Genomic DNA, 22,471 nt, shown 5'->3' on the forward strand with positions numbered 1-22,471 from the left:
GAGTCGCTGCCTATGTAGAACATTCCAAATCATTCTCTTAAGAGTCTCTATTTCAGTTAGGATGCTACTATAGAAGATGGCTGCCTAAGAAGGCAGGAGGTAGTGAGGCAGCTCACTAGGTTGTGGAACAGACCTTTTTTGAGCCATTAATGTGATAATATGCTGTGTATGTGTGGGTGCATGTGATGGATCCATGTGCTTGTTGAAGTGAGACTCTACAAACAGACGCACTCTCACTAATGATAATGTGTTGCCAATGAGCGTGTTATGAGGACACAGGCAGCATATGCAGGTCAGAGGCATTAAAACACAATAACCCAACACACAACACAATATTCATAAATCACATTCAGCATAGAAATTTCAATTTGTTAGTTAAATAAATTAGTTATTTATTAGTGTTAAAATTTCTGCTCCACTAACAGCACAAAATGGAATTGTAAGAATGTTCTTTCATTGTTGCATAGCCCGCCCTAAATTCAAGTAAATTGTTGACTCGGAAGTTGAGATGTCAGACCGCAATGCTAAATTGGCCACAGAGTCAGTTTTCTTTACACTCGTGGGGAATCAACCTACGAATGGCTTATTTAAAAATGTCTCTGGACATTAAACTAAAATAGGTATTTTAACATCTAAAATAATCACACATCAACAATTTTAAAGACTCACTCAATTTGGATGAGTCATTGATCTCTTGTGTGTTTGTGTTATGAGATCTGAGCACATATCAAAGTTGCCCTGGAGTTCAGAAATCTGTTAATTAGAAAACTCTTTGATGAACTATAAGTCAATTATCACACAACTTCCCACAGCATCATCACAAAGATGCCCAGAGCTCCCTATGCCAGTATTTACATTGAATCACATAAGGTACATGTTGAAACAGGGCTGAGAAATCGATTGCTCCAGACCTTGGCTCAGCCATGCATTTCCTATATTAGGAGAACGATCTACAACCAGACTACATAAAACACAGGTTCCCTTTCAACCAGGATAAACATGTGTTATGTTGACCTCAGCGTGTGGGCTGAATTGCTAGCTGCCGAGAGCATTAAACACCAAAACTAAACTTCAGTAGTCAATTTTCCTTTTGATAATTAAACATATTGTTGGGCCTATGCAGTACTGTTAGTTTTAAATGTTAAACAATTTTGGTAATATGTTGGTCTGCAACATATGAAGCCCAGTGTAAATTCTGTGTGCTGAAGCAAAACCACTGTCCTATATCAACACACAAGCTCCAGGGATTCAGTAACTGGACTAGTGGCCTGCAGATTCAGACAGCTGTACCTGTTCATGGTGAAGGGCATCTTTCCTTCTTGCCTCTAGGAACAGGTTTGCAAGCACAGACGAGTGTGCGTGCATGTCTCCCGCCGTATTCCTCTGCATGTCAGGCCCCAACCATTCCCTGATACAACACACTGCCATCCATCATTGTGACAGCCAGGCCTCCTCCATGATCAGAGAGAGATGAGAAAGTTCAGCCCCATCCTGCTGTTCTACTATCCTGAAACTGCATTTTGTGTCATCACATTTGCTGGAAAATGGTTCTCAGATATTTAACAAACATTATAACATGCAGAAGGTGGTTTGTTTGTCATAGATATAGACAATATCACACAAGCAAGAGTGCTGTACACCTCACATGTACTGTGTTCATGCATTTTGACTACCTCCGTAAGTGGTTTTTCACCCGAAAATGCATCTTAATTCCAGGTGGGGTCATTTTAACTGCAAGAAGCACTCAGTATTTTATCCTCATTCATATTTTTGCCTTCTAAAGAAATTAATAGTAATTTTAAAACATGTTGTGATGAGTAGGAGGGGCGTGGCCAGGCCATAATGGTGCGTGGTGGATAGTGAACGAGATAAAGGGCAGCCGGAGGCGCCAGTTCGAGAGAGAGAGAGAGAGAGAGAGAGAGAGAGAGAGAGAGAGAGAGAGAGAGAGAGAGATGTACGTGGCTGCGTTGTATGTGTGTCTGTGTTTGTTTATGATTTTTTTTAAGTTTGACATTAATGTTTACTGTTCAGCCGGATCCCACCTCCTTGCCCATACTTAAACTTTTATACATGTGTATAAATTCATGAGTACTTACATGAGATGAAGACTCCAGTCATATCAGTAAATTTTGAAAAGCTGGATTATTCAACATGGAGAGGGTCTCCCCGTGGGGGCTGCCCTGTTGGGGTCACATGAATAGCTGAATACTACTGTCCTAATCTCAGTAATCACCCTGTTATTTGACTTTTTCAGTCATGGATCAAATTAATCATGGCTGACTATGAATAGTGAATTTCTGAAGTGGCATTGGTAACTGAAAACTATGAATGATGCTGCATTCATGACCCATGGTGTCCAATACAAAAAACTTACAAAAGCACTGAGTGCACCTTTACGACTAGTTCACACTGCCCAAACATTAACCTGAACTAGCGTTTACTGTTTTATGACCCAGTGGCTGTTTGAAAATGCAATGAGTTTTGAATGTAAACCCTCTCTGGTCATAATTATGAATGATGCATGAATAGGATTAAACTCAAACCCTGTAGCCATCAAGACTATCAGTGCAGCAACCAATAAAGATCAATACTGTATGTCAGTATAGCTGTCAGCATGTGACTGTTGCCTGTCAATGTATGTCCTTTTGGCTCATTCTGATGACATGGATTTAGGGAGAACAATCTCAAGAAACTATAAAAAAGACATAAACCTTTCAACTTAGCTTGAGCTGTGTCTCAAGGTGTTTTAAAGCATTGTAGGCATCTTCACGTGATGGACAGGTCTGTCATTACACTTGTCATTAATTATCCTGTTTGGAGTCCCTTGCTTCAACCAGCCTAAGGTGGTTTGCTTTTCTTAGCTGGTTTAGCTGGTTAGCAAACCAGACAAGTTTGACTAGGCTTTGAGACCAGCTAAGACTGGCAAACCATCTTAGACAAGTTTATTTTTGCAGCAGGGTTGTAAGTGTTTCTGCTCCACAGCCATTAGTATATGAACCATGGACAGCAGCCTTCTCCAGCTGTTGTAGATGTGCCAACACCCACAGCACCCACACCTCCCTCTTTTTCCAATCCAGCAAGAGTCCAGCTCTGATTAGCCTGCAGCTAATTATAGGCCATGTGAATGTGCAGGTTACAGCAACAGAGCGAGGGCTGTCACAAGGCTGTTAATTACATCATTAATCCAGCAACCCCAGAGACTGTATGCATGCGGCCTGATTCAGATAAATTGATGCAGATTGGGAAAAATATGAATGCAGGCTTGATTTGTTGTTCATATCTGTGAAAGAAATGGATAATGCACCCCTAGCCGAAGCTGTTAGCTTTATATTAAAATGCTGTCTCTAAAGCTCAGTGTCATGTATGTGTTAACACTCTAATACCTTTAATTAGCACAATAAATGTGGCCATTTGCCACTAGCAGCAATGCCTGTCCACTTGCTTAGTGGTCTTAAGTGTGGGCCAATGCAAAGTGACATCTCAGCCCTTTTGTAACACAAACAGACATACAACCACACACATACACACCTAGACTAGTCAATATGTTATGTAATCTCTTTTCCAAGAGATGTTGTGCATGAAAGAACATTATATGAAGTTAAAACTTCATTAAAACATAAAAACATAATTAGTTATTTTGGCAGCTAATAAAGAGAGATGTCTAATGTTGAGCCAGGGCTAAGATCTCTGTTCTCGCTTGTGTCCCCTGCTCATCTCCTTAGCAGTGACTCCACCTGTGTATTGATGTAATTGAATTTTACTCTAGTGTCAGAAGGTCATGCTCTGTCAACCAGAGATCCTTCAGTCTGTGTAGGACTGGAGGAAATACTGAATTACTAGTGTATTTTCACCCGTTTTATCATCCACCTGGTAAAAAATTCATCTGATCATTTATAAAAGTAAAAACATACCTCTCCTCAACAAGTCACAATATTTGAAGTATCATTCCAGTTTGTAGCAAAAATGGTGCAGGAAAGGTTATGTACAGGCTGTAAGTACAGCTTCTATTTACTTGAATGGGGAAAGATAGAAATCTCCAAAATAGTTGGCCAAGATTACGCTCAAAGAACATATTTAGAATCAGCAGTAAAATATGACAACAATGGTATCATACATTTGGCTTCTGAAGCTCAGATTAGGGATGGGCACAAGTACTCGAGGACTCGGGTACTCTGACGTGGCAGCAATGATCAATCTTGAAAACACCCTATCTGAGGGTTGTCCCCCCTAAAATATCATTAAAATATGTGTATTGTAAATAATATAATGATATATTCTTAAAATAATTGTTTAAGAAATAAAATAATACAATGCAAACGGGGCAACAACAAAAAAAAATTCAAAAATTGCTCTTGAGAATTGTTATGTTTATTGTCCCCCCCCAACATTTTGATGAAATTTTCGCCCCTGTTCCTCACAAGAGCGAACATTTGGGGACACACACACACACACTCGAATACACACAGGCACGTGTGGTAGTGTACAGCAGGCGAGTGTTTCAAACAGCTAGACAGAGCGCAGTTAAATGGAACACAATACAACATCTTCAAAAGTGAACTTCAACTTAACACGCATATTAAAACGCAATGGTTATGGCATCTCCTGTTATTTGAAAATATACTGTTAAGAAACTGGTGCACACCTACTAATATTACTATGGTAACCTGAAGGAAGAACAGACAGACATGCATTGTGCACATTCTTTCAGAGTTAGGCAGCGAAGCTTCACATAATGACAAAATATGATGCATTATATTTTGATTATGCAATATTTTGTACATTTTGTAACATACTATGTTATAACAGCCTATAATAATGAATAGACGATAAACTGGAACAACAAGATGCAATTCAGCAGCCACAGACATTTGTCAGACATGTTATTATATATACAGTTATGAACTTAATTGCCCCTTGTGTACTCGACGAGTATTCGAGTAATTAGTCTGAGTACTCGAGTTCACAAAATGTCCAAAATGCACATTCCTAGCTCAGATCATGCAAAACAAGAAGAAGCTATTTTTCAGACTGGTTCAGCTAATGTGCGTTCTCAAATTGACTTGCAGGTGATGTCTGTATCTTAAAAGTGATTGGCTCTTTTAATTGTAAGGTGGGAATACCTTTTCTACATCCGTTGGCCCTTCCAATTTCTCCCATTAATACTATTGGTCTGTCTCTGAGAATAACGCAATAAGGTTGTGTTTATTAAGATTTGACTAAGCAGTAGTTAACATGAACTAACAATAAACAATACAGCATTTATTAATCTTGGTTCATGTTCATTTCTACATGCACTAACCTATTTGTTTTTACATTAAATGTTGAATATGAACTAACCTCATACAGCAGTGTTTTGAAACCAAGAATAATAAATGCTGTTTAAAATTCATGGCCATTGTTAGTTCATGATATCTAATGTTTTAACTAATGTCAACAAATACAATCTTATTGTAGTTATAATAGAGGTGTGACCATCCATACTTGGGGTTAAAGGTTTTGTAAAACATATGAGCAATAGAAATTGGGACGCCTGAGCAAGTAATGTAGCATTAATAGGGTTAAATGAACCCTAGGTTAAAATCTAGGTACCTCGTGAATTCTTGTTACAGATTTAAGCAGTATGATCACACAGTTTTAAGTGGTTGTCTCTATTCTGTCCTCCCTCACTAGACTGCTGATCCAGGCTGGCATAGACATAAACAGACAGACTAATGCAGGCACTGCCCTCCATGAGGCTGCGCTGTGTGGAAAGACTGATGTGGTGCGCCTCCTGCTGGATGTAAGTAGAAGGACAGGGACCGATCAACTTCATTGTTCCCCAAAGGGAAATTCAGTGCACAACAGCAGCAGCAATATAGAGCTATAAAGAGTGTACAAATACAGAACTATACACACAGTGCATTTTAACAATACATAATGCAGAAACAAAGAGTGTCTGTGGGATCAAATAACTGGTATTAAAGGGATAGTTCACCCTAAAATGAAAATTCTCTCATCATTTACTCGCCCTCATCCCATCCCAGATGTGTATGACTTTCTTTCTTCAGCTGAACATAAAAAAAGGTTTTTAGAAGAATATCTCAGCTCTGGAGGTCCATACAATGCAAGTGAATGGTCATCAGACTTTTGTAGCTCCAAAAAGCACATGAATGCAGCATAAAAGTAATCCATATGACTACAGTGGTTACATTTGTATCTTCAGAAGCAATCTAATAGGTATGGGTTTGAATCAGAACAATATTTAAGTCCTTTTTTACTCTAAATCTCTACTTTAACTTTTACTTTCAGATGTGAAAGTGAAACTAAACAGGCAACACGTGTGACTTTTAAATTGAAAGTGGAGATTTAGAGAAGCACTTACATTTTGATCTCTTCCTCACCCATACCAATTATATATTTTCTGAAGATATGGATTTAACCACTGGAGTCCTATGGATTACTTCTAAGTTTCCTTTATGTAATTTTTGGAGCTACAAAGGTCTGATCACCATTCACTTGCAGTGTATGAATATACAGAGCTGAGATATTCTTCTAAAAATATTTGTTTGTGTTCTGCTGAAGAAAGAAAGTCATACACATCTGGGATGGCATGAGGGTGAGTAAATTATGAGATCATTATTATTTTTGTCTGAACTATCCATTTAAAAACAGAAATTAACAACCCATTAAATTGTAGTTGAAGTTTTGTGTCTTATAGTCTATGTCTGTTAGCTGTAAGGTCATCAATATCCAAGTGTACTCGTAAAAGTTGACAAAACACATATACCTTTTTAAAACATTTATACATTTAAATGTTACATTCTCCTCTGGGAAAATGGAACAAAATTATTGATGTCTCCTCTTGCACTCATTTTGCCCAATCAGATGCTCACTAGTAAGAGAATGTCTCTCCTTCTAATACTACCTACCCACAGACAAGCAATAGAAAGGGGCATGTTAATAAATGTGCTGATATGTTCTGCCCCAACTTTCTGTTTCAATATGAAGCTGCACTTGTCAAATGTTTTCTTAGGGTGTTTAAGTATATAGATATAAATAATACTAGAACAAAGACAAAGATGTACAGATTCAAATAGGCTTGAAACAGCATGCACTAGCCCAATATTACAGTATATATTGATCATGCTGTCATGTAGGCTATCATTGAACTGTAAAAGGTTAGTCGGTGTATTCCTGTACATTTCCCAATTTAACTTTTCACCTTGACCTTACAGAGTGGCATTAATGCAGCAGTGAGGAACACATACAGCCAGACAGCGCTGGACATCGTCTACCAGTTCACTGCCACACAGGCCAGCCGTGAGATCAAACAGATGCTGCGAGGTAAGACAAAGAAGGAGGCAAAACCATTGAAGAGAACAAAATCTTTTCCAATGTTGTGTAAATATGCAATTTGGACTGTAAGAAAGCTATGCTGTGTTTATATATGGGTGTGTAGTGGCTTGTGCAATTTATATTTGTTTATCTTTATGTAGATGCCTCGGCAGCCTTGCAGGTCAGGGCTCTGAAGGACTACTGCAACAACTACGACCTGACAAGCCTCAACATAAAGGCTGGGGATGTTATCACGGTAATACCCATATTCATAAGGCCTAAATCTGTAAATTTGTTCATAATTTTTATTCATATGCAAACTCATAATTCAAAAAGCATTAATTATGCAGACAACTTTGCAAATCAGTCATTGTAAACATCAGAAATTCCACATTAATTAATAGTTGAATAGTTGAAAATGAAAATTCTCTTATCATTTACTCAGCCTCAGGCCATCCCAGATGTGGATGACTTTCTTACTTCTGCAGAACACAAATTAAGATTTTTAGAAGAACATCTCTGTTGCATGAGCTCTGTTGGTCCATACAATGCAAGTGAATGTTGGCCAGAACTTTTAAGCTCCAAAAAGCACATAAAGACAGCACAAGAGTAATCCATAAGACTCCATTGGTAAAATTAATATATTCAGAAGCAATATAATAGGTGTGAGACCTTTTATAATATAAATCTCAACAAGGTCAAAAAACAATGCTGCAAACAACAAATAAAATGACATATAAACCGCAAAACATATCTTATGTTTTCACACACTTGAAACAGAAAAGAAAAAAACCTATATTTACAGAATCAACAATAACCCCCATTATACCCTTTGCCCCTCCCACTCCCCAACCCCACCCTGACCCTCAACAAATATCCCTGTGGTCACAATTTGAGTTACACACAAAAAAAGAGAGAGAAAAAAGAAAAAATTATATCAAAAAATAATAATCACACACATTTAAAATTGCACATCTCTCTCCACTGCCCCTCCCTGAGAGCCCTCCAAAAAAGCCAAATAGCAGCCCCATTTTTTATAAAACGAATCTAAGTTGCCTAGAGTTCTACATGACATCTCGAATGCCGCTATCCTGCCCATCTCTCAGCACCACTCTTGAAATGAGGGCACTCCAGCCGACTTCCATTTGGCACTCCAGCCGACTAACACTGGCAATTTGTTATGCATTTATCCCCTATATTAATGACCATCCCATCACCTAAAATACAGAGTCTGGGGCTAAATGAAATTTGAGTGCCCAATACGTCACACATAAATCTCTGAACCCTCAACCAAAATTCTTGGATTTTAACACACCACCAAAAAACATGGGTTGTGTCCCCCATCTTCTGATTGGCATCGCCAGCAGGTGGGTGTGTGTTTAACACCAAGCTTATACAATCTAGAGGGGGTCCAATAGAATCTATGTAAAATCTGAAATTGCATAAGCTGCACCCTTGCATCTCTATATGTAGACTTTATGTTTTTTAGAATGCTAGCCCATGCTCCCTCTTCCAATACCAAGTTTAAATCTTTCTCCCATAATCTCTTGATAGAAGTTGAAGCTTCAACCCCCAGACTCTGAATTCGCAGGGAGTAAATACACTGATGCCTCGTGACCTTTTCCAAAAGCTGTAATCACCACTTCCAGAGGATTTGCAGCTTTAGGCGGGTGTGTGCTACTCCCAAAAACAGTACAAAGTAGGTGACGCAGCTGTAAAAACCTGTTGAACTGAGATCTGGGAATACCAAAATGTTGAACCAAATTTTCAAAGGATCTCAACACTCCACTCTCATATAGGCCACCGAGTGCAGTTACCCCCCTCACAATCCACTCTGACCAGCAGAAAGGGGATTTATTAAAACATAATTTTGGGTTCAGCCATATGCTCGAGCCAACATTTAAATAAATGTTCAAATGCGAGACAATGGGGTGTAACTTAACTTCTCCGGTTAGTTTGATAGAAAGGCTTTGCAATGGCGAAAATTGGGCAAGAACTTCCTGTTCAATACAAAACCAGGGAGGGGCTCTATCAGGTGGAAGTGACCAATGAGCCATTAGACCGAATGCATAGTAATAAAACTAAATCTTGGGTAGGCCTAGCCCAAATTTTTCAATCGTTCAAGCCGTTACTGGGCAGTACGCTGTCAGAGCCAAAGCTTTGGATTTAGACCAATTGACTCTGTATCCTGAGAAATTAGTAAAGAAATTAATAATTCTATGGAGGCAAGGCATAGCTCTAAATGGGTCGGAGACAAATAATAAAATATGAAATGTGTAAATGTGTAATGCAAAAGCTTATGCACCACACCTCCAGCTACCACCCCTGGAAAATCATCGTCCCTACTTATCGTGGCTGCTAATGTTTCCAGGGCAAGACAGAACAATAATGGGGAAAGAGGACAACACTGCCGGGTGCCCCTATACAGAGTTAAATAATGGCAAGGCAAGGCAAGTTTATTTATATAGCACATTTCATACACAATGGTAATTCAAAGTGCTTTACATAGAAGAGATTAAAATAAGAATAACAGTTTAGAATATAAAATAAAATAAAATACAGTACAAACAGTCGGACACACAGTGGCACAGTGCTCATTCAGTAAATGCACAGCTAAACAGATGTGTTTTGAGTCTGGATTTGAATGTGACTACTGTAGGAGCACATCTGATCTCTTCTGGAAGCTGGTTCCAGCTGCGGCTGGCATAATAGCTAAAAGCAGACTCTCCTTGCTTAGAGTGAACCCTTGGTATTTCTAGCTGATGTGATCCTAATGATCTGAGTAGTCTGTTGGGTTTATATTCAGTGAGCATATCTGCAATATATTGAGGTCCTAGCCCATTGAGTGATTTATATACCAGTAATAATACTTTAAAATAAATCCTAAATGTACCTGGGAGCCAGTGTAAAGACCTGAGGACTGGTGTGATATGTCCATATTTTCTGGTTCTGCTCAGAATCCTGAGCAGAAGTGAGGACATCTCATAGACTTCCACTGATTTCATAGCAGGCTAATTATATTTTCTACTCCCTAACCCTACACCTAATCCTAACTGTCACAGAAACCTGTGCACATCAGTGAATTTAGAGCTAAACATTATTTGACCGATTTAGTGAGTCATTTAAAAACATTTGGCACTCACAAATATACTGAAACCTGTATACACAGAACTGGTGTGATATGTTCATATTTTCTGGTTCTGCTCAGAATCCTGGCAGCAGCGTTCTGTATGAGCTGCAACTGTCTTATGGTCTTTTTGGGAAGGCCAGTGAGGAGTCCATTACAATAATCCCTGCTGGTGATGAAAGCATGCACAAGTTTCTCTAGGTCTTGACTGGAAACAAGCATCAAATTCTTGCAATATTTTTCAGATGATAGTATGCTGATTTAGTTATTGCTTTGACATGACTACTGAAACTAAGGTCTGACTCTAGAGACACACCAAGATTCCTGACTTGATTTTTAGTTGTTTGACCCCTAGCGTCAAGGTATGCATTCACCTTGAGAACTTCATCTTTTTTTCCAAACACAATGACTTCAGTTTTGTCTTTGTTTAACTGAAGAAAGTTTTGGCACATCCAACTGTTAACTTCATCAATGCACAAGGAGTCAATGGGGCTGTAATCGTTAGGTGATAGGGCTAAGTAGATCTGTGTGTCGTCAGCATAGATGTGGTAAGCAATTTGGCTCATTATTTGGCTCATTGGGAGCATATACAGGTTGAACAGGAGTGGCGCAAGAATTGAGCCTTGAGGGACTCCGCATGTCATGGACGTCCACTCAGACTTATGGTCTCCTATACTCACATAACCTCTCCCTTCTAAGTATGACTTGAACCATTTTAGGACCATCCCAGAAAGCCCCACCCAGTTTTCCAGCCTGTCAAGAAGTATGTTGTGATCGACAGTGTCAAATGCAGCACTGAGGTCGAGTAGTACCAGTACTGATAATTTGCCTGTATCAGTATTTAAGCGAATATCATTTATTATCTTTATGAGCTCTGTCTCTGTGCTGTGATGCGATCGGAAACCAGATTGAAAATTGTCAAAGTTTGAGTTCAAGGATTTGTTCAGCTGATTGAAGACAACTTTTTCAATGATCTTGCCTATGAAAGGAAGATTTGAGATAGGTCTATAGTTGCTTAATATGGCCTTATCCAGATTGCTCTTTTCAAGAGGGGCTTGACAACTGCAGTTTTCAGGGAGTTTGGAAAACTCCCAGAGAGAAGTGAGGAGTTTATCACTTCTAGGAGATCTGCTTCTAAACAGTTGAACACACTTTTGAAAAAAGATGTGGGAAGTGCATCAAGGGCGTAGGTTGATGTTTTAAGGTGCTGTACGGTTTCTTCCAAAATTTTGCAATTTCTTTGAAATCAGACATAGTAACTACTTTCTCAGGTTGTGGTTTGATTTGTCTGACCCCAGCACAACTCAAGGATGTGCTGATCATCTTTCTGATATTATTGATTTTTTCAGAGAAGAAAGAAGCAAACTCACTGCACTTGCTGTCTGAGAGCATTTCACTGGGAATCTGGCTTGGGGGGTTTGTCAGTCTCTCTACAGTCGCAAAAAGAGTGCGTGTGTTGTTTAAGTTGCTGTTTATAATATTCGAGAAGAAAGTCTGTCTAGCTTTGCCTAGTTCCATATTAAAAGCATGGATGCTGTCTTTATAGATGTTATAATGGACTACAAGTTTTGTCTTCCGCCACATGCGCTCTGATTAATACATTCGTTTGAACCACCGCTTCTGTGTGTCTATAAAGTAACTTAATCCATCCAATAAAAGTATTCCCGGATCTGTACATTCCCAAAATCTTAAAAAGATAATCCCATTCTACCATATCAAATGCTTCTTCCACAGAATATTTTGTTTACATTTGTATGATAAAACATTTACACCAATTGATGCCCAATGTAAAATCTGGGTCCTAAATACAAAACTAACTGAGAACGACTATTTATTTGTTACTTGAGAAAATGTTATGTCTTCTTACTGTAATGGTCTTTGCTAGTAGAATAGCATTTAAATCTATTAAGTGGATCTTTATAGATTTTTTAGTGCTGCTTACTCACAAACATAAGTCTTTATAAAGAATGTACATGAAAGTCATCTGAATTAAATTGTTTGCTCGATGACATCAGTCTTAACCAGATCATTTATTTTGGCATTATAGATTATTGATGAAGATGATTATAGTGATTCACTTATCATGTAGGTGTTGGAGCAACACCCAGATGGAAGATGGAAGGGCTGCATTCATGACAACCGCACAGGAAATGACCGAGTGGGCTACTTCCCCTGCAACATGGTGGAGGTGATCAATAAGAGGCCCGGGGCTGCGGGTAAGAGAGGACAGCAGGCGGGTCAGTGCTGCATCTTACTGAGCACTCAATGCTCTTGAACTCACGTGACCTTGATTCTGTTGCAGCCAGCTGTTCATGGTGCTCATGTGCACTGTTTTGAGGGCCAGACAGAGCCAGCAGTTTCTGTGGCAAAAAAGACAAGGGAAATGGAGAACATATAGCACTCTTCTCAACTCTAAATGCTCAGTGTGTATAGCAGTTTATGCTGTTGAAAAGATAGAGTGTTGGGGATTACTGGTGTTTTAGGAGTAGCTCACCCAAAAATGAAAGTTTTGTCATTATTTACTCACCCTCATGTTGATCTAAACAGGTATGCTTAAATGCTGAATGCTCTTTGGTTTGAAATATGTAGTGTATTAGTGAATAGTCTCTTGCATTTTGGTCTGTTTTTCACACAAAGCTATCGCATGTCTTCAGAAGACTTGGAAAATAGTGCTCAAGTCATATGGACTATTTTTAGATTGTTTTTATGTCCCTTTTGGCGCTTGACAGTCCTTGGTCAGTAGATTTACAGTACATGAAGATTCTTCAAATTCACCTTTTGTGTTCCACAGAGAAAATAACAGCATACGAGGTTGGAACAGCATGAGGGTGAGTAAATAATTACAAAGTTAACATTTTTGTATTAACTACTCCATTAAATATTAGCTATGCCTTGGCACTTACTTTGGCGAAACAGTAGCGCCGGTTGGATGGCGCCCTCTGCTGGTCAATAGGAACATAATCAGACTTTGAATCTGTATCCACAGTCACTCTAGTTATTAGATACCTTTCTGTTACTCAGACACTACACCACTGGCAACCACAGACAATCCACATGTCCAGACATGGGGCTATCCCACTTATCTGACTTAATCCTGCATCTGCTTTGGAATATCATATGTTGTCTCTGAAGACACCTATTCCTGTCTGGATTTCACAGATGGATACAGAACAACTGGGTAAATGTAACTGTGTGGTGGACATACGGTATAGTTCTTCTTTTTTGGTTCACAAAGGCCATATTACCAGTTCAATATTTCTTCTTCATCCTAAATTTGAGGATGATAGTTATAAAGGAGAAGGAAAGGGAAGAGAAGAGAACTCCTAAAAATTAGCTATTAAAATAATGTATTTTCCAATAACAGGAGGACTCATTGGACATACCCATGCAGACATATGTTACCCATGCATTGCTCTGCCCATACAGAGGATGCGTTTCTTGTCTACACCTCTATTTAGGAATGATATCAGGGGTCTAATCTTTGTGTTCATTGTGTCTCATGTTTCACTAAGCATCCATGTCTGTGTCTACATCCGTAAAGCTCCACTACTCCATGTCCTCCTCTCCATTTACATTTCTGTGCTCTGGTGTTTATGTAGATCCCCACAGACAACCTGCTTTGTAGAATATTTAAACTTCATTATAACTTTGGCAGTCAGTATCACGATTTAGCTTTTACTACAATTTCACCTTAAAGTTTTTTTTGTCTTAATCAGTATTTTTGTCTTTTTTTCCATTACAAATATCTAAACATCACAAAAAACAAGATACAAGCAAAACTGTATAAGATAAAAATACTTTAAAGAGTATTATTTCACATATATCTTTGTATATCGTTTTAAACTTTGTCACAAAATTGAGTTATATTTACACTTAAAATGAGAAAAACTTTACCAGACGGGTACAAATATTTACTTAAAATGACATATAAGCAATAAAAACCAGGCAATATCTTATACAAATTTGCTTCTCAAGTAAATGTATGTATGTAAAAAAGATGTTCAGATATGAGATTTATTGGAAAACAAGACAAAGAGACTGACTGATACAATTATTTTTGCAGTGTTCATATTGAACATTAGGCAGATTTATATTAACTCTTAAAAGTTTTTTTCAGTTGTATTTGTGCAATTTGTAAGAGGATAGATTTCCTCTCAAAAAGCCCCCTACCAAGTCCTGTTATATTCACAATGAACATAAATGACGAACTCAAATTTCACACTCACCCACACACAGATTTACTGAAAAGAGTCATGCATACTAAACTACACATTTGAGGAGATGATGAAAACAAAAATCTGTCAGGCACAACAGCCCTAAGGAACAAGTTTAAAACTTTGTTTGACAAAAAGCATGAGCTCATCTCCAGTTCATTCCACTACCCCTAAATTTCCGCACATTTTTTATATTTCAAATATATCTGTATATTTTGAGGTCACACATATAAATGTTATGATACAATTTGAAGAAAAGTATTTTCAGTCCATTCACACTGGACATTTAAGCATCTTTATTTCTTACTTCCTTTTAATTTGTCTTTTATGGTTTTGCTCTTTTGAATTTTGTAGTTTGTGGTGACTTTGTGTTTGGTTAATTTGCTTTCCCTCTCTTATGTGTCATTGTTTTTGTTTGTTGTGGTGGTGGTTGGTGTGTCATATCTAGGTTCATGGAGTACAGTCAATTGTACCCAACAGTATCAAAAGATACAGCTCTGTGCGCCGGTGTGCGGCCTTTTGTCGCCCGCCGTTGCCATGGTGAATGGGGACTCGTATCATGAGATTTATATCCTGCCACCTCCTCCACCTCCGCCACCACATTCCCATCTGCCACTTTTCACATCCTTTGGCTATAACAGGTCCCCAAACACCTCAGGAGAGCCACACAGTGGACAAGGTACAGGTTCCATAATCTGCCTCCACTGTATTATTATTATTATTATTATTATTGACAAAGCTTTAAGGAATGTGTTCAGTAGCAGTGTATCTTTTGTTTACCCTACGTGTCCATTGGCGCAGAAGAAATCCGCTCAACACTTTCTTTTTATTTTAGTATATGATTGCTTTCAAAACATAATCAATTAAGTCATTATATAGATGCAGGATTACAGTTTGAAAGATGCCAATTCAATTTCTAAATGCATAAAATGTATGATATGATGCCAATAAAATACACTTTTGGTAACCCAGCCACAGCCTAGCCACAATGAGCAAAAAGTGTGCAAACTGCATTTGAAATCTGAACTAAATACAGTATGGTAATATAACAATGTGATTGTAGCACTGAATCCCCCTGAAACTCCAGCATTCTCTGCAAATTCTGAAGCACTTATGACAAACGTAACTTTACCCACCTCAGTGATTGGCTGCCCCCCAGCATTTTTTGTCTCTGATTTTTGTAAATTTTAGCATTTCTTAACTTTTGGACACACTCACCACTTGCTGCTCTCCACTGTCAATCTCACAATCACTCCAGAGAGCCTGTCGCTCAGCTCCTGTAGAGAATTCATTTGAAATGCTTGCACAGCTCTGCTTACTCTGTGCCAGTGAACACGAATGTTAGACATTCTGTATAAAATCAAAAATTCCTTAAGGTTTTCTAAAGGAATAGATTTAATTTAATTTTGTTATATATTATTTGTTTATTTTTTATTTATTTTTTGTTAGAGGTCAAGAATGACCCAGATTTGTCTTTTTACCAGCTCAAAAGAGGTTCTGCTGCTATATTTCATCTTTTACCCCTAAATTTTCCCGATCGTATGACCATGTGCTATTTTTTCCCTCCATCTCCATGGTGACCACACATGGGATTCACTCCTTTACTCATAACTCATTGAAAATGCTCAACCACCCCTCCATACATGCAGCTCCACTCATTAGTCTGTGTGTGCTGTCACTGAACGTCTGTCTGTCATCCTTCCTTCTTCTCTGCTGTACTGATCTGTCCATTCATATACTAATTCTAATTCTGTTAGTGAGTGCGTATCAAACCAAACATTCATATTGGTATGGAGAGATTTTAGAGGAGCATGAAGATTTTCTTCTGGATTGGAATATGTAATAATTTGTTTTGCTTTTAAATGATCAATAAGCATTGCAATATTAATATTCAATCAAATCCAGTGATAAGAGGCATGAGCTAAATATAATGTTATAGAATTAGTTTTTATATAAATGCATTAATGTACACTTGTGGTTTATGTCAAAGGGATACCTTATGAACTATGCTCCTGTAATGCACTGCAGTTCCTCTTGTTGTTACTCCTATTTACATATATAATCATATATAACTGTATATATTATATATGTTTTTACCAATGTGTTTGTGTGATTCAAGGCATATGTATATATGTATACACATATACTATATACTGTACATGTTTCTTTTTATATATATTTTATGTGCTATATCAATGTTCATATATATTTGTATTAGATATACAGTATATATATATATATATATATATATATATATATATATATATATATATATATATGTGCGTGCTTGCCCTGTGTGTGTGTGTTTGAAAGAGAGAGAGTGGTTTATAGTAAAGAAGTTTGATAAAGCGGTTAGAGGTTCCTTTCTGCTCGGCCTGTCCTGAAATCCTGCCTGGGCAGGTGGCAGGCCAGGGCATGGTTAATGATGGTTTCTGTGTTAAAGGTTCTCACGGCCCAGAGTCCAGTCCCCATGGCTCACCCACCCCAGCCGGTGGCCCCCAGTGCGGCAACAGTGAGGAGATCTGGGTGCTGCGCAAACCTGTGGCAGGTAACAGCAGGGCTGCCTCTTCCTCCTGTTCTTCCTCTTCTCTCATATCTCCCCAAGCTATTCCACACTCCTGGAGCAGCTGCTGTATGCCTAACCTCAGAGCCTCATCAGCTGCAGGCGTGTAGGCACACTGAAATACTCTCATCCGCTCTGTTTTAGTAACATCCATAGAGCTGTCCCATCAGGAACACACATAGGCGCTGTCCCAAATGGCACACTTATTGTGCATTTGTGCTCCCGCACGCATCCATGAAGTTTACATGACAGAAGGGTGTCACATTTCCTAGCTGCACTGCAAAAAAACTTGTAAAAATATATCTTGTAAAACATCCTTAATACAAGATAAAAATGACATAAGTATTGTTTTCTGAGAAATCTGATCAAATGTAGGTAGATTAATGCTAATGTGTATGAAAAATTTACTTGTTTTCCCTTTAAATTCATTTCATTTTAAGCATAATACATCCATACTAGCAAAATACCATAAACAGCACAAACCTTACTAAATTTAGTTAGACTTCTCTGAAGGCAATTCTTTATATCTTATGTCTTTCTGTCTTGCTTTAAGGGTGTTTATGTATTTTTATTGGAAAACAAGACATAAATACAGGTTAAGGAAAATCATTTTTGCAGTGTGAAAAAACAGCTTAACAAGCATGTAATTCCCATTCTGTTCTAGGCTGGTTAGTTGTCCTTTGGTGTTGTTTGTTCTGGTAATACTGGTTAACCAACAAAGTCTTGCTGGTTAAGTTGTCAAATAATCTTGTTGAAACAACAGCACACCGACATTTCAAGTTGTGGACTAGCATTTCAAATACAAGTTATGCTGGTGGCCAGCTATGCTGTTTTTTGTTTTTTTGTTCTTACCAGCGGTTCAAGATACAGGAAGGTGCTCATGAGCTCACCCTTTGTGGTCACTTTCCGCCCTCTATGTACCCTTTTGCCAAGCCTGCATATGCAGCATAATATAGACTCTTAGGAGGACCACAAGGGGGTTAGAGTGCCATTTGGAACATGGCCGTACAGACAATCCACAGATATACAGGCTGTATCTTTTTTGCAAACGTTTTGATTAAGGCTGTGTGAGTGTGCTGTGTTTGTTTTATGTCTGGGATCTATCAATCGCCTTGTCTTTGCTCAGCATTATGTCTTTCTCCCTGGCTCTGTCATCTGTGGCTCTTCAGGTGTGCATTCACATGGCGCTTGGTTCTTGCATCAGTAGTCCATCATGTGTATCAGTGCATTGCAGAGGGGGTGTTCAGAGTGGTGGGAGTTTTGAATGGTGTGGTCTGACTGGGCTGAATGTGTATGTGTTTGCTGGGGCCTTGTTGTTTCAGGTGGAGACCGCAGTAGTGTGGGCAGTTCAGGCAGCGTGTCCAGTGCTCGATCCTCTGGTAGTGGACAGAGTGCAGGCAGCAGCAGTATCCTCCATGCACAAGCAGAGGGAGTCAAGGTGAGCTATCTGACATGTAAACAATTTAACTCTAATTATTGATTAAGCAAAACTCTAAAACTCTCAAGAACTGCCTTGTATGTTGTTCGGTCTAAGATTGCCTTATGAATGGTATGAAGCTGGTCTTTATACTATGACAGGAATTACTAGAGGTATTATGAAAACCAGGTTAGCACAGCCTATGATGGTTATGCTGGTCAACCAGTTCCTGCTGTGTTTTAGAATATGTTTAAATAGCCCAACCAAGATCTACAAGGTCAACATTTATCCCACTATTTTGTAGTTTACCTAAATCAGCTTGGGCTAGCTAATGACCATAAATGACCAGTTTCAATCAGCTAGAAAGCATTTTCAACCAGCTACCAACAGAAGCCAGTCTATCAGTCCTAGCTGATCAACAAAATCGATCCCCAACTGCACAAGCTGGTAGACCAAATGAACCAGCTTGGATCAGTGGATCACCCTAAAAGATCAGATATAATGCTGAAGTCAAATATAAAAAAACAAGCAAACATTTTCCAACAGGAATTGTAGAAATCAAAGAAGACCTTTTCTCTCATTCTTGCAAAACTTTGTTTTTCAAAGCTACACATAAGGTCCAACTCACACAGTATGCAGTGCTATTTTGATGTTATCTTTTGATCTGCTATCCTGTAGCTTCTGGCCACAGTTTTGTCCCAGTCTGCCAAAGTTAAAGAGCACCTCCTGGAGCAGACCAAGTCTTTGGATCATCCAGCAGTTTCCACCACAAAGGGTTAGTGGGAATTTTAAACAACACTTCTAAAGAGAAAACTGTCAAATATATTGCCTGTTGGTCACAAAGAAATCTCTCCATCCAAAATGTTCTATCATTCCTTCACAAATTGGAGACTTGGCTACTTTTTCTGTGCCAGATGGTTGCACTAATAGCTGTGGGTGGGAGAAAGCATTGCAAGGATCTGATTGGCTTGGGTGACTTGTTGTTGAGGAAACATAAAAGGGATTGGTTGTTCAATTGCAAAGCATCATGTGCATGAATGATACATGGTTTTTTCAGGACCCTCTTCACGCAGTCAGAGTTTGTCAGGCTGTCCACTTCATGAGCAGCAGTATGGGGAGGCGGCGTCCCAGAAGAAAGGGGAGGCGCTGCCCGAGGGGAAGGTAAGGAGACTCCCATTGCAGGTCGAATCACACTGTCCCCTTACCTCATCCTCAAACAAGCATACACACTCACACACACACACACACATACATGCACCTATATGCACTGCCAGCTGCATGTCCATGATGCTTTCCCAGCACTTCCTCTCAAAGCTGGCCTCATCTGTATTACGAGCACTGGGATGTGGTCAGGACACGGTGAGTCAGTTCACTGGATGCTATCCTCAACTGCAGGCTTTGTCAGCCACTCTGGCTGATATTGACAGCTTTTCCTTTTCGCTGATCCATTTCTGATCATTCATTTCATTTTCTTTTCTGCATTTGTAAAGTCTATTCCAATTTTGTAACTTATTTGCAGTAAATTTCACCTTTGGTTTGTTTTCAGAGAGTACCCAATAATGTAGGTGTGTGATTTGAATGTGTAGTATGATATTTTAGGGGTGAAATGGTAATTGATGTGGGCATGAGATAATTTGTCTGTCCACATTGTGGCTTGCAGACTTGTAAGAATGATTGAACAGTTCCGGCTGTAAAGTAAGTAAGTGTGACTTGTGTTTTTGCTCTAAAGGGTTAACAGCACATCAATTAAATATGATACTGTGTATGTATTAAAGGCAGTGTGTTGCAATTTGGTAACATACTGTTTTTGATGAGGTCATTTTTATAATTACCTGAAATTAGAAAGGCACAGGTCTGACAGTTCACCCAATATATTACCTGTTTTCAGTATGATCATTTTAGCCTATGCGTTCCACTGTTTAGTCACATAACAGAGAAATTTAGCTGACATATTTGCCCCAGCAGGGCTTTGGATCTGCTAAGAAGAACTGGTCTTTGCTGGACTATGCTGTATTAAGGGCCATCTGTTCAAAACAGCACTGTTTTCTCTTGCTGTCCTCCTCCTTTTTTGGCTCTCCTACACACAGTTATATTGCATCCTCCCACTTCCAGAGGAATGGCTTTCCAAAGCAGATACTTATTTCCTCTAGTTGTTGTGTATGTAAGATCTACACTGTGTATAGGACATTAAAACAGATCATCATCATAATGATAAATAAGATACAATTACTCAAAATACTTGCCTGGATCTTGCAGCCACTAGTTTTTATATATACATAATAATTTATTTGCCCTTTGGTTTATATTGTAATTGGGAGCTCCAATTTGCTACAGCTTTTCTATTGCCAGAGCAAGTACACTGACCAGGATCAATAATTCTTAATCTAATGTCCAAGTATAGAGCATTAAGAGAATAATTATTTACTTAAGTGCATTGGTCTTTGAGATTAATTATCGCAAGTTGTTGGCCTAGCGTCTCCTCCATCCTCAGTATCCGTCCGCCACGAGACTCAAAAAGTGATAGATTGCCACCTATCTTCTTTTCTAGAGCTCAGAGGCTGTTATCGAATGGCTGAGTGAATTTCAGCTGCAGGTGTACGCTCCAAACTTCATCAGCGCTGGTTATGACATTCCTACCATTAGCCGAATGACCCCAGAGGTAAGAGTTGTCCCATCCCCAACACCCTAAAAAAGCACAGGTGTCAAACTCAAGTCCCGCCAAAACAGGTCCACCAACTTATTTCATATGGCCCACGAGCTGATTTCTAAAATGTATGATGGAAGGTAAATGGCGCGTCTCACTGACCAATCAGTTAGCTCTTTCTTCATGAATATTAATGAGCCTTCCCCTGGAGCGCATTTTGCTCTCTCCAAAAGCGAAACAAAACAGCGCTACCCAGAACAACTATCAGCTCTGGTCAAGCGGCATGAGCGCAGAGAAGATGCATTCATTCGCTTACCACTCTAAAACCCATAGCGCACATCAGTATCAACAGCGCTAACTTCTGCCTGGACCAATGGAGAAACATGCAAAGAGGTGCGTGAGCACTGGGCAGATGCATTTTTCCCGGACTGCAACATGCCGTGCAGACCGTTATAAACAGCGTTTGTGTCAACCGTGGTAAGTGTAACGAACAACATTTGAATTCTAATGCAAAACTTCAAATGAATCATTGATTAAACTACTTTAAAACCACGTTAAACAGCCCAGCCATTATAAACAGCAACGACAGAGAAATCATAGAGAAAACAATAAATTAATAAACAGAGCACACGTGAATCAGAACAATTTTCACTCCGCATACACATCATATACCTTACAAACATTTACCACGGATTTACTGTAAAATCACTAACTGTATTAATTATGGTATTTTGCCAATAATAGTTTCTAAATGTATTTAGATTACTGTTCTTCTTTACTGTTCTCCCATCATTTTCATAATTGTTATGAACCAAGCTATCAGTTTTCCTTCTGAGTAAAATCTGGTCTCTATAATAATGCTGTGTGATTGTAGAAAACTGGGTTTGTTTGCTTTCATAAATTCTAAGAGATGACTGTACTTTAATAAGTAGGAGCCTGATGAAAGACATCTATAGAGGAGACCCATTTTAGTTGCTTTTGTCAAAATATTTTTATTTAGCCCTATACAGATTATGCATTAATTTTCTCACAGATGTTACTGTAATTATTCTAATTTACATATACATCCCAACCTCAAATGAAATGCTTTATTGACAAATGTGCATTTTAAATGCACAAAATATGCAAAATTATTGGATATTGCATGATTGCTACCAAATCAGATTTTCAACCGGCCCTTGAAGGCATATAT

At 38.7% G+C, this 22,471-nt stretch overlaps 1 protein-coding gene across 3 annotated transcripts in view; it reads left to right on the forward strand.

Annotated features, from left to right (window-relative positions):
- The window catches only part of LOC127647808 (caskin-1-like), a 140,034-nt gene that overhangs the window by 110,033 nt on the left and 7,530 nt on the right, over window positions 1-22,471 (forward strand). Inside the window, exons 7-16 of one of the 3 annotated variants that reach the window (XM_052132285.1) lie at window positions 5,671-5,779; window positions 7,215-7,323; window positions 7,476-7,570; window positions 12,531-12,657; window positions 15,104-15,334; window positions 17,099-17,203; window positions 18,541-18,656; window positions 19,314-19,410; window positions 19,693-19,796; window positions 21,184-21,294. In XM_052132285.1, coding sequence (XP_051988245.1) covers window positions 5,671-5,779; window positions 7,215-7,323; window positions 7,476-7,570; window positions 12,531-12,657; window positions 15,104-15,334; window positions 17,099-17,203; window positions 18,541-18,656; window positions 19,314-19,410; window positions 19,693-19,796; window positions 21,184-21,294 — 1,204 coding nt within the window. Of the gene's footprint in view, window positions 1-5,670; window positions 5,780-7,214; window positions 7,324-7,475; window positions 7,571-12,530; window positions 12,679-15,103; window positions 15,335-17,098; window positions 17,204-18,540; window positions 18,657-19,313; window positions 19,411-19,692; window positions 19,797-21,183; window positions 21,295-22,471 lie in introns of all 3 variants that reach the window. The other 2 variants (XM_052132283.1, XM_052132284.1) reach the window with 2 other exon arrangements.

Source organism: Xyrauchen texanus, chromosome 8 (genome assembly GCF_025860055.1).
Source record: "Xyrauchen texanus isolate HMW12.3.18 chromosome 8, RBS_HiC_50CHRs, whole genome shotgun sequence".
Lineage (NCBI taxonomy): Eukaryota > Metazoa > Chordata > Actinopteri > Cypriniformes > Catostomidae > Xyrauchen > Xyrauchen texanus.